The sequence below is a fragment of the Bombus huntii genome, chromosome 2, assembly GCF_024542735.1.
Source record: "Bombus huntii isolate Logan2020A chromosome 2, iyBomHunt1.1, whole genome shotgun sequence".
In the NCBI taxonomy this organism is placed as follows: Eukaryota; Metazoa; Arthropoda; class Insecta; order Hymenoptera; family Apidae; genus Bombus; species Bombus huntii.
In genome coordinates, this window is record NC_066239.1 from 15,208,327 (window position 1) to 15,226,434 (window position 18,108).

The 18,108-nt window shown below is 42.4% G+C and overlaps 2 protein-coding genes across 4 annotated transcripts in view; one reads left to right on the forward strand and one right to left on the reverse strand.

Annotated features, from left to right (window-relative positions):
- LOC126878124 (uncharacterized) overlaps positions 1-3,174 on the forward strand; it is a 63,205-nt gene extending 60,031 nt beyond the window's left edge. For 2 of the 3 annotated variants that reach the window (XM_050640627.1, XM_050640626.1), the window contains exon 3: positions 1,091-3,174. In XM_050640627.1, the coding sequence (XP_050496584.1) occupies positions 1,101-2,591 (1,491 nt within the window). In that variant the 5' untranslated portion in view covers positions 1,091-1,100 and the 3' untranslated portion in view covers positions 2,592-3,174. Of the gene's footprint in view, positions 1-60; positions 291-1,090 lie in introns of all 3 variants that reach the window. The other variant, XM_050640625.1, reaches the window with a different exon arrangement.
- A 17-nt stretch (positions 3,175-3,191) lies between these two features.
- Positions 3,192-18,108, reverse strand: part of LOC126878171 (kinetochore protein NDC80 homolog) — a 71,620-nt gene continuing 56,703 nt past the window's right edge. Inside the window, exons 3-13 of the mRNA XM_050640729.1 lie at positions 9,250-9,328; positions 6,120-6,346; positions 5,594-5,631; positions 5,140-5,244; positions 4,856-5,051; positions 4,430-4,767; positions 4,150-4,318; positions 3,968-4,042; positions 3,751-3,900; positions 3,383-3,547; positions 3,192-3,314 (exon numbers count right to left, since the gene is read on the reverse strand). Coding sequence (XP_050496686.1) covers positions 3,207-3,314; positions 3,383-3,547; positions 3,751-3,900; positions 3,968-4,042; positions 4,150-4,318; positions 4,430-4,767; positions 4,856-5,051; positions 5,140-5,244; positions 5,594-5,631; positions 6,120-6,346; positions 9,250-9,328 — 1,650 coding nt within the window. The 3' untranslated portion in view covers positions 3,192-3,206. The remainder of the gene's footprint in view (positions 3,315-3,382; positions 3,548-3,750; positions 3,901-3,967; positions 4,043-4,149; positions 4,319-4,429; positions 4,768-4,855; positions 5,052-5,139; positions 5,245-5,593; positions 5,632-6,119; positions 6,347-9,249; positions 9,329-18,108) is intronic.

An 18,108-nucleotide genomic window follows, 5' to 3' on the forward strand; every position in this document is an offset into this window, starting at 1 on the left:
TTGTCGAAGTTTGTGCAGCAATTCTTCTTTCTCTTTCTCTTTTAATTATCGTTTTTGCAGATGAATGATCGTGGTGTAGAACCACGTAGATGATTGATGTTGATGGTGCAGTAATGGGCGGTGATGCCTGAAACCTATATAATACACTTGAGTTGTATCAAGCATATACATCAGCATGTTTTTTCGACTTTGAGTCGGTTTTACGTGTTCTTATGTTATTGTAACGATTAAGTTACCATAAATATAGCAGTTTTCCCAATGGATCCACGCGTCGAGAGAAGCTGAATCACGTAAAACATACATTTCCGTATAATGTTATACAAATAACAGCCTAAGAAGAGTAGACATTTTTTATTACGATCATATATGTATATTGAAAATTAGCGATCGTTGCAACGTTATTAAACATCATCGCAATGAAAAATTTTGACGGTAGATACGAATCGTCTGACGGTACTGGTGCGTTGAACTCTCTGTGGTTGCGCGCGTACGCGTGTCGAGTCGAATTCTAGTTCGATTTCGCGGGAGGATGCTATGGTAAATGTAGTCGAGTGAACAATCGCGCTACCGGATCTACGCGTAGTCCGGAACTCGGCGCATAATGCCGCGGAAACGGCTGGGAAATTATATTTGTTATGGGGAATCGACGACGCGGTCGGGGACACGATTTCATCTGAGCGCGCAGATTTACCGGACGGAACGGTCATTAAACGTCTGTCATGGTGCCTTCATGGTTTCACTAGGGTTTTGGTGAAAGCTTAGGTTGACATTCACGGTTCATTTAGACTGATAATTCACGGTTTCATCTACTCCCTTTTATTCTCTTTTAAGCCTCCTTTTTCTATGCTTGGCTAGTTCCAGCGAATGTATTTAAAACTATTACAAGTCATTCAGAAGTTACGTTTCATAAATTAAAATACATAGAAGAATGGGGATTACATTCTCTTTTTTATCATTTATCTTCTATTATTAGAACACATATTATTTTTCAAAATTTGTCACTTGTATGTCTCATTTTCCTCTTGTTCGGCATTTCGATATCAGGAAACGAATTTGTATCTTCTACATGAAATGATCTCTTTAATTTCAGATAGACGAATATGCGGCTGCTTCTGTTCCAAATATCTCCGTTACTGTGCTTGTTGACGGAAATCGGCGCGGCGGGGATCGGCAAAGCATGGCAGATCCTGCCATACGCGACCGATTCCTGGAATCACCCATCGTGGCCGCGGCTCGACTCTTCCGCGTTCGAAGTTCGCAGCGTGAGCGGAGTCGGTCATCTCAATCCTTTCGAAACCGCTCAAAGTAATCTAAAAACCGACCAATCGAAATTCATCGAATCCAACACTGTTGCAATATCCAAACCGCACTCTGTGTTCAACCAGAAATACCTCGATCGATTCGAACCCACGTTCGAAGAGCCCTACGACCGATACGAAAGTCGTGGCGAAACGAATAACACAGAGCACCGGGACAATATATTTAAAACGGGCCTAGCGATGACTGTCCTCCGTCCAGAAGAAGACGAAGATTCGACAAAGGCTACTGCGGATGAAGCAACGGGGGCCGTATCGAGGGTTCGTCGCGATACAGAGAACGAGACGAGGCTGGAACAAATATCGAGCACTAAGAATGTCCGAGAAGTACGTCTTAGCTCCGCAGAAAATTGGTCCACTCAACCATTGTCTATAGAGTTTCCTCATAGAAGTAGCCTGGACCAGACGATGCACCAAACGGCAGACGGCGAAGAATTAGCAAACGCAAGAGGTTACCATGCTCCAAGAGCCGATTTCGTGACCAGCCAGCACAGGAGGAGTTACGAACAACGAGAAGCACGAGATATGCCAGTTACGAGAGGATACGACGACTACGACGTCCCGTGGTACAGAAGCGCTATCAGGGATCGAGACTACGATCCTTTATCCTACCGCCGTGGGTACAGTTACTATTACCCGGACCGTTACAGGATGGAAAGAGACTACTACATGCGTGTTCCCAACGATTATTCTTATTATTATGATCGGTACAGGGACGAGGACTTGGATCTATATGGCCGTAGCAGACCCACGCCCAAACCCAAAAGGATCATCTATTATGCCACCTTGCCGGAAATAGTGAGAAAACCTGTGGATCTGAGAAATTATCCTAGACCCTATGACGGAACTAGAACGCCAGTTTCTAGGGATGGAAGCTACAAACGTATTCCAGGAAACGTTGACCCTAGTAGATATCGGTATAGAAACCTTTACGATGGTTATGACAACTACTCGAAGAGGTCGAGCTTCGTGGAGAGGCCTTATCCTTATCCCGAAGACGAGGGTCGTCGTAAAGCGACGCTGGAAACTTTTCGAAACAACGATCCGTATGATCAGAATAACGAGAGGAAATTAGCTAATCAGATTTCGATGAGAAACGAGGGCAAATTGCCTTGGCCAGTGCAGATCGCGACAGAAGTGAGCGTGAAGGACGACGAGAGAATCCCTGGAAGGAAGATCTTTGGGGATACTAACGGATACGAGAGATTCCAGAGCGCACAGTTGCAGAAGGCACCGGACGCGACCGGATCGAGCGAGCTACAGAGCGACAATTGATCGCCGAATGAATTCTCTTTTTCACAGTTTAGTAGCGGATTTTTGGAAAGGATTTTGGACACCGTTCGCTTTGATGCATCACTGTCTTTCTCTACTGAATCTTGATAGGCAATTAAATAGGTCTGAATATTCTAAGCAAGCATCGATACTGGATGCTGTTTTAGTCGAAGTTAGACATGGGATAGATCTTTCAAAGTAATTGTATGATCATGCGTATTGTGATTTACGGATTCTCCGTTACTTTTCATACTTATTTATCGTTATTCATACGATCATCGTTCGTGGTGTTTGCTTTAGTACGTACAATTAGCATTTTCAATACAGAATTCTTTTAGGAAGATTTATGTATTGGTTCTTCATTGTCGCGTGTAAGTTTTAAAAGATTAATTTCATGATGACCTAGACCTAAAAGGCCAAAGTAGGTAACACGAGGGTTGGTGATGGTTTCCAGTCGATTTTTATACTACGATATAGACGAAATTTTTAGAAAGGGCGAACTGTATTTATTTGAAAATTATATCGAAAGTAATATTGCATTGTACATTTTGTTTATCAATATACAGCGAAAGGATTTTGAAAAGAACACGTGGAACCCCAAATTTCTCTGATCCTTTGTTACGTCTTTGTTTTCTTCGTTACCTTATTCAATAGAAACTTCGATAGATCTTTAGAGAATTGATTTGTCGCAATTATTCGATTTAATTCGACCATCCACAGATTAATCTGTAACGATTCATCTTTGTTTAACATCATTTAACGGTTTGAACTATTAATTTTTAGCAATAGATTACCGAATTTTTAGTCTTTCCATTAATAAAGCCAGACAATTCATCCGGTGTCATATTCAAAATATTACAGATAGTTTCTTGAGTTTCTCTTTCGCTTGCCTCATTTTCGTTCGAAAACTTTTGCGTTTCACGATCTCCTTGGAGTTCGTAGAGTTTTCTCAAAAATTCCTAATTTCAAGCAACATCTTATCAAGATATAATTATAATTCGTTTTATAATTTAAAAAATAATAATATTTCATTTTATGATTAATCAATTATATTATTGATATAATTGATTAATTAATTTATGGGAAAACCTGTTTGCAACGTACGAAATTTCGGAAATTAAAAAATTAATATCGAAAGTATGTGTAACTGCATTATATGTACCTTGATGGCGTTTAAGTATTCGATATTCTGAGTTTTAGTAACCAGCAACTTCATTTTCGTTGACTTAATAGTCTCCTCGTATTTAGCTTTCACAACTTCAATCTCCTGTTGCACTGTCTCGCCACATTTTTTCGCACATTGCTTTTCCATCTGACCAATCAGATACAATTTTTATTTACGTAAAAATTACCAAACTACGTAGTACGAATCTTTTCACCTTTCCCTTCATGTCCGCCTTCGATTTTTCATTGTCTGACAGTAATTTATCCTTTTCATCATTTAAAACGGAAATCTAATAGGATAAATTAATTAGCCTTATTAAAGTATTCTAAACTATATTACACATATGCACAAGCTTATCAAAGTATTTTCTTCAGCATTTCTTTCAGAAATACATACCTTTGCCTTTAATTGTGAGTTACTGTTTCGAACATTGCTCACTTCGTTCTCCAAGCTGCTCATTTTAGATACTAATTGATCTTTCTCTTTAGTCAACTCTGTCAGCTGACCCTTGTAACTGTTCAATAAAAATCCCTTGTTGGCGTTCGCCGACTCCAATCGTACTAATCTAAATTATTTTATTAGTTTATTAAAAACGAAGATAACGCGATTACTAATCAAATTTGTAGCCAATTCGGAATACCAACAACTTCTTTTTCATTAAGCAAATTTCAAATACTTGTTTTTAAGGTGAGCAATGGTCGCCGAATCCTCTTCCACTTTTTTCTTCAGATTTGCCAGCTCTCTGTTCTTACACGCGTCTCGAGAATTCCCCCTATGGTGTTCCTTCCCCGTGGTGTGCTGCAACCAGTCCCGCGTGTCATCTATCTTCCTCTTTAAGGAAAGATTTTCGCTTATTAGATTGTTCAAATTCGTTTCGGTTGCCTCCATTTCTTGCTTCAGCTGGTCAAAGCATTCGCTGATCGACTCGTGCTCCTCGCATTTACTTTTTAGCTTCCTCCGAGTCACGGCTAATTCTCGTTTCAATTTGTTCATTCTTGCCACTGTCGTGTGCAGCTGATAAAAGCGAAGCGCGTGACACGAATTCCAATTCGATATCGCTGTCTTCGTTTCTAAAATACTCTGTTACTCTAAATCGATATACCTTCTTACGTAATCTACTCGCAATCCTCTCGTGACACTTTAACTTTCTACGAGATTTAATTTGGTAATTACTACTCCTTCTCTGATCTACTGTACGGGGACCAAAATTTTCCAAAACAGAGGTACAAATACGCACGATGTTTTCTTGCAACATCTCGTTTTCTTTACGTGCTTCTGCTTTCGCGTTTTCTAACAATCTGTGTTGGACAAGAGCTCGATGTAAGCAACACGCTTTTTAATTACGTTATCGTTTATACAAGCAGAACGTTCCGTATGTAACTTTACTTTTTGTACTTTTCTTTCGCGATTGGTTTCGCCTTCAAAGCCACTTCCAGATCTTCTTTCGTTCGACTGAGCTTCGCTTCCAGCTGCGATATGATCGTCTCGTATCTAATGGACAAATTTGAGATTAATCAAATTTAACGAGAAGATACTCGAAGATTAAGAGGCTGAATATTTAAATATTAGAGATCTACCGCTCTTTGATTCTAGCTCCCAGAAATTCACTTTTGTCGTGCAAATACCTTTGTTACACCCTGTATAAGTAGATACGAGTTTGGAGAAAAATTTCATTAATCCACGGCTACGATTAATTTTGGCATATTTTCGCGCGATCGAATTTCCCTTGAATTTCTGGCCGGCTGGAAAAATCGTCAGACTTTTTCGACAAAAAATTAAAAAAAAAAAAAAAAAAAAATGAAGGAAACAGACGGCTTTTATATATTCTCTATAAACTCACTCGGCCTCCTTGTTCGGCGATATTTTCCCCTTTGTCCGCTGCTCGATGCGCCAATTCGATTCGACGTGGATATTTCGTTCCGGCAAAAAAGGAAAATTTACATTAGGTACGCCGGCTGATATTGTGGAAAAGTCGTTGTTTGTTTTCCGTCGAAATTCGAATTGAATAGTCGAGTGGATTTTATGAAAACCCTTATACATTGCAGATGTATTTTTTCTTTTTTCTTTTTCTTTTTTGTTCAACTTGCTAGCCGTGCAAGACGAATACCGTACTACGTGTGTGTATTTAAAAATGGTGAGCCTTTCACATACTTGACAAACGAGTATCAATTGAAAACAGGAATCTTATTTGACTGGATGTATAAACGAAGAGTCTCCGAGAAGCGATCCATATAACAAAAACTGATATAAATTTTGAATGTTTAAATTCTTCAAATTCAATAACACACGATTGGAAGTTCCGACGGATCGTTCGAATTTTTGTTTGAGAATTTTGCAATATTTTAATATACATACTCTTTGCATACCTCAGTCCCTCTGGCGAGGGCTTCCTCGATCAGGCATTGGGGAGCAGGATCCTCGTCGATACACCGAAATGCCGACAGTTTTTTTTCTTTGAAATGAACGCACGACGGGGCGAAATGATTCGCCTCAGTCGATAGTTTATTATCGTAGAGATTTTTCTCGTCCAACTGGATAGCTTCGATGGGAGCTTGTGTACAAATTGTTTTTGTTTCTGTGTCGAATCTTTTATCTAGAAGACGTATAAAAGGCAATACACAATGTACAAATAGTATTTGTAAGATATTATCGGAGGAGCGTTCGAGTTCTGTGCGCTACTGCCACCTGGTGATGTTTCCCGATATTATCTACAGCAATGAAATCTACTATATCGATAAATTCGCACAACTCGAAAAACAAGCATATTGTTCGATAATGTTATTGCATTTTCACATACGATATTTAAATCGGAAAAAACGGGACAAAGTATTCATAAAAATATTGCCGTAAAAAGTGATATCAAAGATATCTTACTATTGGAATTCTACAATATTAAAGTACTATCGTTCGTATTTAAAATATCAGAGTAGGGTAACAAATAATTCCGATTATACAGATTTCTTATTAAAAGAATACTTTCACCAACAAAATTAAATTACCGAATGTAATCTCATAACTATACAAACACCTCATCGTGAACTCGTTCGTATTCGGCCAGCGAAAATTCCATTTCTCCATTCGTCGAAGGTAATAGGAAATTAGAACCGAAGCGTGTCCGCAAAGGGAAGCTTACGAGATAGCTTACAATCTTTAGAGTCGAATTACTTAAACAAAGGCGTTTCCAGTGGAGATTACTGTTATTGGAGGCGACTCGCCATTCTCGATCGTAGCGAAACCGCCAGTCGACAATGTATAAAGATACAGTTCGAACGGACGTGAAATTTCTACAAAAGTGGGGGTTTCGTATGGGTAATACGACCGGACACGACTATCGGCGAGACAAAACGAACATCCCCTCCATTCCAATCTGCCTGGTCGGACCGTATTATCGGATATTATCGGGCCATATGGAATTTGGGGCCGAAAATAGTCCCGTGCAGGAAATTGCTAACGACTTAAACGTTGGGGCGGTGCGCAAAGACCGTAAGTCCCATGGGCCCAGTTGTGATGGATGGTCCTTGGCCAGTCTGTAATTTGAAGGCGTTATATGTGCACCCTGACGCCGTATACTTTTGCAACAATCTTCCATATGTCCCCGACTGTCCCCTTTAACTGGTCCGTGGTTTCGCGATCGATCACTGCTCGTCATTCGTCGACGCGAACGAGCTCCGACGGAATTTCTCTTAATTCGATCGGTGAGAAATATCGTCGGATCCTAAATTCTCTAGAAATACAAGAATTAAACTTAATTTCGCACTTTGATTTGCACAAGATTTTAAAGATATGGACATATATAAATATATATGTATATACGTATATTTTTTTTTTTATTTTTATTTTGCGAAAAATTAGGAATTTACGTAAATTTCGTTTGCGATAAGATTCCAGCCTGCGATCACATCTCTCGATATCGAAATCATCGTTCTTTTTTTGTAATTTTACATACGTAAGGCTAAAAGTCGAAAGGAAGAGTAAAGTAAGAAAAAGAGATTGAGAAGTTGTTATTACATTCGCAAGATTAAAGCACGGAAAATTGTAACAGCATGGTCAACGTTCAATAAACTAGTACTAATTAGACGGAAAGGGCTTACACGCGTAGCTTGCACGCGCTAATGAAATTTGTTTGTCAATTAAATGGCGATGCCGGTGAATTTTCCCTATACTTTGCCCCTTGGTCGGCACGCTAATTAATTTCCACGCTCGAGTTCACTTTATTTATGCGCGACAGGCTTCAAAATTGCAGCACGGCCGCTGCTTGTATATTTACGCGGGCAGGTAGACTGCGCAGACCGCAGCGTGCAAAAATAGCTCGCGCGAATTGGGACCGGCGTTTCGCTGACCGAAACACCCGCGTACACTCTGTAAATTGATCCCAGACTGAATTGATAGCTGGAATATTCGGGGCTTTCTTTATTTGAAAACAAGGGAAAAAAATAAAAAAAAAAAGATGAAAAAAATGCGAACAAAATACCTTTCCCGTTGTGTAGCGATCTGGTTTACGCTGTTCGCGCTGTTTCGACGTTGCATGAATATGCATGTAAGGTTAACTCGTTATATTCTTTTTTATTTTACCAGCTTCGCGTAGACAGGCTGCGTAGTGCCCTAAGGTTTAAGCCAATAATCATTTAATTGTTTAGAATAGCAATGGTGCGTGAAAAATTCCAACATACAGACGTATAGGTTATGTTCGATGATTATCGAATTCGAAGAGTACAATTCTTAATTACAATTTACATCAATTTGGTATCGTCGGTGTAACCGGGCGAGGAACAATCCAAATTTTGCCAATCCAAATTAATTGTCGATAATTGCGTACAATCCAAAGAAAAAGAAAAGAAATTGGTAACTTACCTATTTACTATGAATAGTACGCAACTTGACGATGTAACCTCAACGCTTCATAAAATTCTAAACACTCTTACGCTCCAATTCGAAAGATCCTGACAGCCTGCCGGCCCAACAAAACTACCGTAACGTAAAATACTCTTCCATCGACCGAGCCATTTCTAATAAACTATGTATTTCGTTACGAAATCTCGTTTCGTTACGGTGTAGACGTAGAGAAGCTCTCCTCCCCCCCCTCCCCCCTCCCCCCTCCCTTCACCCCTCCACTTACCATGCGACCTAGTACCATGAAATTATTGTAGATAATATGTGGATAGTTAGTCCGCGATTAGTCTGTCCAACGGATTATATTCCTCCCCTTTTCATTCCTGTGGTGCCCCGGGGGCAGCAGCGCTGTGATAAATGACCGAATCCTTTAGTGTTTTTTACCCGCGGACCGCTTAGCTGATTCGTTCCCCTCCCTCCCTCCCCCCCGCCCCCCGCCCCCCGCCTCACCCTGTCCCGGCGTCGCCCGTGCACACGACCCGTCCTTACCCCCTCATCGCCTGTCCCGGAACCTGCGCCGACTGGACGAAGGTCGCCGCCACAATTTCGTCGTAAATCACTGCAAATCGTTGATGTAAAACGGCACGGGTAATTAGATACACTAACCTGCGACGGGGCGCGTTTCTTGCGCGTCAGCGAGCGACGAACAGCCATTCTGCTCCTGGTTCGCGTTCCTCACGATCTTCTGCAACAGACAACGAATAACGCGTGCTTTTATTCCGCGTCCAGAGTCTTAGATAGCCGTTTCTATGTTTCCTTAACGATATTTCTTTTTCAGCAGAAAATCGCTTGAAATTCTCGTCATTTCTGTACGTTTTTACGGCGAGATTGCCTGTAACTGTTTGAAATAATCGAGCTATGAAATATCGGTATTTAACGTTAAGTATTAGGTTGTTTGAAAGGATTCTTTCGTTTTATGAGGAAGTAATAGGCGAACAACATTTTTTGTTTTATGTCATTTTATTGAATTATGTACGATGCATTTTGTGCCGATCGAAGGACGTTCCATTGAATAATATAAAACAAAAAATGTTTCCTTACGAAAGAAAAGAAGCTTTCCGGACAACCTGGTATTAAATATGAACGGCAATCTCTGGTTGCGATGCAACTTCGTTAACACGTATCTCTAGCGGAACGGAGACTCGGATACGCTCGCACAGGCAGCCAAGAAAATCTCCCACGTGGACCACGACGGCTATGGTTAATTTGCTGAGGTTGATCGTTGTTTATTGTGGAATCCTTTTAACCGAGACAATGGGGTAAGAAGTTCCATCGGGAGAAGCAGTTGAATCGCCGATGAAAAAAGAAAAAGAGAAGGGAGGACGGAGAGATTTCGTCATTAACGCGACCAAACCCCTAACGACGAGCCTTGTACTTCGTCCAGCCGGGAATCTGCCCTCGGGATCGTTGGAGTTTTAATGCCGCGATGACTCCCTCTGGAATCGATGGCACCGCTCTGTGCCAGTACACGGCTTGGCTCTTGCCTCTTAAACTTCTCCCCGAGAACGTTCATATTTTCATTTGGTGTCATTAACGGATTACGCGTTGTATGTTTTTTTTTCTTTTTTCTTTTCGCCAGGGCGTAAAAGGGAAATTGCGTTAAAGTGCGCCTTAACGGGGATGCTTTATTAATCGTAAAAAGAAATGAACGACTTTTTGTACCAGGAGGAGGTTGTGAAATGGTCTTCGGGTTAGGTGAGAATCGAGTGGTTTCGAGATATTAAAATTTTATGCGTTTTACCGATGGTAAGAACGGTTTTAAGCAGTGGCAAAGTGCGTCAGAATTTTCTAACAAATGGCCAGTATATATAAGTTTCTGAAATATTTGATATCGATGAAATCGTTGCTCGGCATATACGTTTTTCTAAAATAAACGCTACGCCCCCTTCGATAGAAAGAAAGACGAATGCTCGCGATTCCGATTGCAATGAATTGTCAAGCCAACGTTCGAACATCGACGAACCTCTTAACTATACGGCGACAAGAAAATTCCAGCGGCTCGAATGGTAATAACCTCTTGAGCAAACTAGTTCAACACGGTAGCACAGATGCCTGATTCCGATCAATTAACCATATCCGTATAAAATCGAGTCAGGAATTACTTTAATCGCAGGTGGCATTATGCGATCCTAGAGGGAAGAGGCGCGCAATTGAATTAGATGGTGCGCAATCCGTCAGAGATGCAATGAAATCACTTACAAGCGGCGTAAATGTCGCCGTTAAATTACGTTTAATGCCGTGGCGGACACATCACGAAGTGAAGCCAGCCTAGCCGTAATCGATGAATAAGCGAGCTCGGTGGATTCCGTGGAAAACCGGCAAATGTGATTTTAATGTCAAGCGGCTCGCGAGAGCCCTGTATTTTCCACGGGCGTGTCTCTAACGACCCGGCTCGATGGCCCCCGGCTACTTTTACCATTTTGTTACGTTACGTTAGGTTATGCTACGTTCGCTCGTGGTACATCGACGCTACGTTGCGCATCTATTATGAACGCCATGCGACTGCGGGCCACTTCGAGTGGGAATTGTGAAAGTTGCGTGTATTTGAGAGATTTAAAGTGGTTTTAGGCAGTTTCGGAGAAATGGACTGCGATGGAAATGTTCAGCTGAAGGGGATGCGCGTGATGTATGTAGGTATTCTAATAGCTAGTTTGCCAAGTTACTATTAACTAAGGCACGTCGTGATTCTAGAAAGGTATGTGTATGTAATTGCAAAGTAATTGTATTTTCCGATGTCTGGCAGCATCGCTCACATTTAACGTTATTCTTTTGTTCCTATTGCAGTTCCATGTTGGATAGGACCGTAATCGCTCCTCCAGTTTCAGAATTTTTCCAAGTCCGTTGCTAAGACAAATCGTTTTTCATAGGACATCCGCCGACGTCGAATATACGAACAACTCGTTTCGGTCTGTCGGTGATTAATTTCGTCCAAAATACAACGTAGGTGATTTTTTCAAGCGGTGATTTGGCCATCAGCGCGACGATCGCGAGTATGGACCGTGTGGGTCGTGGAGAGCAGGCGGCACAGAGAGAGGAAAACAGCAAGCGCGCGTATCGGTTCCCTCGTTTCATCGAGTTCTCCAATAAGAGTACACCTATAATTTGTAACGTGGCTCGGGTACCGGCCTAATGGAAAAATGCGTTCCGGCCAATTTTACGCGCAGCCGTCAGGCCAGGTTGTTGGCCGGGGCAGCGGGACGAGAAAAAGAAAGAACAAGAGAAATTATACGCGGCAGGGGGAGGGGGAGGGAAGCGAGGGAAACGCGCGACTGTGCGAAAATTGGCCACGAAACGAGTCTGAGATTTAACCCTTCAATGGGTCATCGGTGACCACGTGTAGCTTCTTAAGTTAGAGGATGCGAGTATAGGATGTGAAACCGACCAGATTTTTGTGCCAGATTATAGTATTATGACAATGCATTCTTACGTACAATGCTATAGCAAATTTATAGTTTATAACTTTACAAAGCTACGTATATACGTAATTTACCATTAATAAGTCTCGACATTAAGTGTCACCGTTAAAAATATTTATTATACGCTCAAAATTGCTACGAGTATATTTTACAAATATACGTTTGCAGTGAATATCTTCTGTATACATTTTCAGATTGATTCGAAATAACAATGCAATCACGACTGTCGTGCTAATTACAACGCTAACGAAATTTCAAAATGTTTCGTATAACACGTACCAGATAAACGTGAAAGCTTGCTATGGCGAGTGTTGAAATACTCTGGCGAGCCACTGTACGTTATATAAAACAAAAAAACAAGAGTTTCGTCCCCGTTTCCAACGCGAATATCCCTTCGTACGAATAAATGTTATTCAATATCCCGCGCGTTCCGCCGACAGATTTTCATTTACGGATCGCGAATCCCGTGTATGGGGATTTAAAACCAAACGCGGGTATCGCTGTATCAGCGTCGGCGGCCGCTCGAAGCGTGTTCCACGGTGTTCATTTCAATTCTCCTCTAATTGAACGCTGTTCAATATTGACGAGTTAAATAATTGTCTTTGGAAAACTGAGCCCGAATAACCGTTAATCATCCCTCTCGTCGACCCGTCGCGTTGCGCACGCGATCCCATAATATGTAATTCGCGTCCTACCGCGAGAAGCGAGGATGAAGGATGAATAAAAAAAAAAAAAAAACGAAAAACCTCAGCTCGTGTACTTGGCATCAGAGACGCACCGCCAGGAATTGTAAATGGAAAAAATTAAATATTGCACTGGTACATGTGAAACGTCGTTTCTCTGAATTTTGAATTTCGCGCGTCACTATTTGTACATTATACGTTCGTGTTATTCTATATTACGAATTATAGTAAGTGTATAGTAAATTATACTGTAGTAGTAGATATTTTTATATTTAATCGGAATTTGTAAAATGTTGGATAAAATTTCCAGTAAATATACGGTGTCGCCTAATAGATCAATTTACTAAAGCTAAATTTCCCATTTTGAATGTGACAATGACATTCTCTTCAGCGCTTGTGGAACATCGAGCACAATGATTGGAACGTATTGCAGGAGAAAATTACAACTTACTTACGTATTACGAGAACTATCGAAACCGATAAAGTGGAAGAGATCGCCCTTGGTATCGCCATTGGCAAAGTGCAGGAACATCGAACGAGTCGAAGGACAGGAAGAGAGCCACGTATCGCAGTCTCTGGCATCATAAGCGGAGTAACAAGCCATGCATTCTCGGACGTAAAGATGTCTCGGCAGTCGGCTCGGTTATATCTTCATTATAAGACCGGCAGAGTTACGTACTGCCGCGGCAGGCTCGTGGTGCTCAAAATTATGTGCCGCCCGCAGTTATCATTGCCTTCAGGGTCAGCCGCACGAATAATTGCCTTCCACCCATATGATACGCTACGTATATGTCTAACCGAGTTGGATCCGCGTGTACACGATTCTTCGTCCCACGATAATTCTTACAGACCACTCGATTCATTCGCGAGTTAACCTACGCGTATCGAATGGTGGAACAGATTTGTCAGATTTGTCTGGCGATACGACGATACGAAACGAATATTCTTCAAGTATAAATTAATAACATCTTTTTGTACAATTAAGTTTCAAAGGTAATATAATTTCAAACAAATAGACGGCAGCGACCATGGAGCATTGCGTACCTATACACAGTCATTCCATGATTATCACAATTTTTGTTTGAATCTATTAGAAGAATCAAAGTCCATTTTGCGGTAAATCCTTCGCCTAATCATTTCACGATTGCGAACGAACGAGAATTTTTTCGATTTCGCCGAGCAAATTCCAACGACGTGGACCATCGTGCATAAAGGAGTCCGCAATCGTGGTGGTTATTCGGTTGGCACGAATCCGCGACATCGTTCGAGGGCACCGAGGCGTGCCAAAGGGTAAAAGGAAGCGGCTACAGACCGGAGAAAGGAAGATCCTTCTTCTTCTTCTTCGTCCTCGTCTTCTTCTTCTGCATCGGGGTGCCTCGAACCGCGTTCGAGAATGCAGATACATAAATTCATGAGCGGAGTAACAACCGGTGACGCCACGCTAGCTTCCGTGCCGCGGCGAGCCGCGTCGCGCGGCAATCGTATTCATGAACCGACACGGTAATTAGGGACACTAGCTCGCCTCGCAACCGGAAGTCGCATCGGGGAATCCTCCCTGCGCGGCCTGGAACACCACCGGAAATACTTATGCATTCCGTTCGTTTCGTAAAGAAAATGCGAGTTGAACATACATCGAATCGCGGCATTCCGCGCGACCGACGCGACGACTACGCCCAAAGTTCGATAAACTCTAGCGCGCCGACTGCGAGCTAACGGACGAAGAACAACGCTCAAGTGGATCCTGAATATTATAGACGACTTAGAAAGTACAGTAAATTTTCTATAGCAATAAACACAGAACTGTATTTTATGAAAGCTAGCAGTGGATCTAACGGATCCAGCATTTTCATCCCTCCGTGCGTATTTTACAAACATCGTGTAAATTACGACTTCAGTGACTGACGGGATACATTTGTCTATGGAATGAACAAATATCTGGCTCGCGACTTTATTACACTTTACGTTTTACTTTGGCTACCATTATTCGTCTTATCGATATTTTAACGACGTTGTCGATAATCGTCGATAAAATAAATTATCGTTAATCATTAGCAACGCCTGAAACTATTACCGCAATATCAATATCGTTTTTCATTTCCGTTTTTAACTTCATCGATCCTTCCACGTTCTGCATCTTGCTACATCGACTCAATCGCGTTGCCCTATCTTTCGAAAATTCAACGTCAAATCGTTTACTAAACACGTTAAAAGTCATTCCGTTTCCTAAAAATCAATTTTTTTTTATTCTACTCTCGAGTTCGCTTCACCCAGGCCACCTATATCTCCACATGTTCCATTAATTTTTCATTTTTTTGCTCGCGAAACGAATTCTTCGCTACTCGGCTGAACGAACGGCGTTACACGACACCGGCAATTACCGTCTAAAGGCGATCGTTGCTTTTCTAGCAATTAAACATCCGAGGCATCCTGCTTATCTACGAATCTCGAATGCAAACGTCGATATTTCATACGGATAGCCTAGTTACAAGCAGGAATCACGTGCAGTCGCGTTCACCGTGATACCAACCGAACGAACGCGACTCTTTACGTCGACGCGCAGCCTGACGATGAACAAAAGAAGCCAGCGCGACTTAACATATTAGCGTTAATTAAGGCAATTATGTCTCCGCGTAGCGAGCATGAGACTGTGTCCGCTCTTCGGCGAGACTCATCCATATTCAACAACCGTTTCCGACTGGAGCTGCGCGCCGACATCGCAACACAAGTCCTCGTTGTCCTCGTGGATCGTCAACGGTGTGTCTTTCGAGGTACTCGTTGACAACCATCGTGGGATTGTCCCGTTCACCTAAGCTATTAAGCCTCGAGGTCGTCTCTAAGGTAATCCGACGTGTTTTACGTAATACTGTCTGATGTTATTGCGATGTTTTCGTGTCTTCGTTTTCGCGATCCTCTCGATGCTTGTACATTGGCAACTTCCAAACGCACAGTCTCTTTCTTAAACCGAACATTTTTTCCCACGAATATCGGTACAACGTTCTGTTTTTGTAACTGTCTTTTGTAAGTTTAGTTTGTCTTAAGAATATTATCAAAATGTAGCAACAAACGTAAAGTATAACGAATTATCAATTATTTTACGACCTGGAAATGACCAGACTTGATCGAAAAACATCCACAATATTATCCTATCCTACGATCTAACATAATCATCGATTTCTTTTTAACAATTTTCATGGTAATAGCAGTTTCTAATTAAGGGATAACCCAGATAGATATCAGGTAATGTTATCTTTTTATTGCTACTATTACAAATAAAGAAGAACAAGGAGAGAGAGAGAGAGAGAGAGAAAGAGAGAGGGAAAAAGAGGGGCAGAGAACACGTAGACTGTCGGAGGAAGGATAAAGGGGGAATAAAAGGGAGTTAAAGGGTAAGGGGTAGTCGCGGGCAGCTAGGTCGACTGGATATAGACGGAGTCCAAGGGGTGGCTGGCCGGAAGAGGGCGAAGAGGACAAGGGGGTGGCAGGAGGAAAGGAGAAAACCGGGCACGTCTAGGTTTTGCTATGACCAATGGCAGACGGGGACACAGCGCGCCGCCGTTCGTATCGATCCAAGAGACTACGTTGGACTCCGTCGAATACCTCTCTCTCCCGGGTCACCTCATCCGTCCTTCGCGGATCTTCGTTTTCCGCCGCTGCTCCCGTCACCCCGTGCTATCTTACGCTCTCGTTCTTCTACAATTTATAGCGGACTACTCTTGTTTCCATTCTTTTGTATCCAAAGATCGACGTCTTTCGATTCTTCTCGCGATTCTCCCTGTTTCATTTTTATTTCATTCTCTCACACAGCTTAGAGTCGTACACTTGCATGCTACAAAATTAGTATCTTCAGGATCTACTAACGAAGAAGGGACGTTAGACGATCGCTCTCGATGAAATATACGTATCAAACGTGGGCATTAGATTATTTTTAAGAAGATAGATCATTTTTCGCGTAATGTAGATCCTACGTTCTTTTCCGTATGCGCTCTGCAAATTTCACTTGCAAATCGACGAAGTTATCCATTGGAATTGAACACACGGAATTGAACATTTGACAAAATTACAAGAAGAATATGAGATATCAAGTATATGGACGATACACGTCTGAAATATATGGACAAAGAGTCGAAGAATCAGCGGACCACCTAACAAGAAGCACGCCTGCGCGAAAGCCTCTGCTAGATCCAGTTAGGTCCTCCCTGTTCCGCGACACGATGGATCGTGGGACAGAAGCAGGCTGTGACACAGCGGAGGGAAGGAGGAATACCGTGTTCTGTGTCACTAACTGCGCGTTGTCGCCACGCTGGTGACACTCCGCTGGACATGCGTACTCTTCCGACCTATCGTTGCTCGGGTTATTAAAATTTTCGAGCCAATGAACATCCGCGGATCGAACGACAGGGGCTGCGCCCTCCGAGGATCTGCTTCCTTCGTGGTCAAGGAGGGACGAATCCCACGGTTCCTCGTATAAATGAATACGAATCGAGCAACAGTTTATATCTATCTACTATGCTGTGTACCGTAGAAACTGGAGGAATTTTTCTGCAAGAAAGTAATATGGAATATATCTACTTAATTCTTTAACTACATCGTGCTTTTCCTTCCAATAGATACGATTTAAATATTACAGTTGCCACCTCACCGCTATAAACTCTTCAATTATCTGCAAGAAAAGGAGTGGCGTTAAAAAATAGTCGAGAAGACCGTCCTGACCGAAGAGTTTTGCACGTCACTGTACATACATACATCGAGAAATAGAGCAAGAGATAAAAGAGAGAGAGAGAGAGAGAGAAAGAGAGAGAAAGAGAGAGGGACAGAGAGAGAGAGAGAGAGAGAGAGAGAGGAGGCGGGGTGGCAGAGAACTAGGATGATTTTATGGTCGTGTAAGTCGGGCTAGGGTCGCTGAGTGGCGGTTTTTGTTGCGAGCCACGCTCGACCAGGCCCTGAACCATCCAGCATCTTTCCTCCGCGTGTAACGCCCACTCCATTATCTCGGTGATGATGAGTGCGCGGGCGGGTGGACCTCGTAACACACATCAGCGGAAGGATTACCCTTCGTTCCAGCGTCTCCTTGCCTGCCACCTCATGCCCGTCCCGACAGCTGCCCCTAGCGGCCGCCCCTTCTTACTCCTTTTCTTCCTCCTTCTCCTTCTTCTTCTCCTCCTCCTTCGACTCCTTCTTCTGTGTCGACTAATGGGCAAAATGATTTGCGAGCAAAAAATAAATTGCCCAGGAATTCTTCGATGACGGAACCGACCGGGTATATCGTTGCAATGTTGGCTCCAGCGATCGGAGATGGCGCTTGTAGAAGGATCGACAGCCAGCTGAAAGAACTGCAAGACTTACCTGTTCGCGAGAGGGCGAGTGTG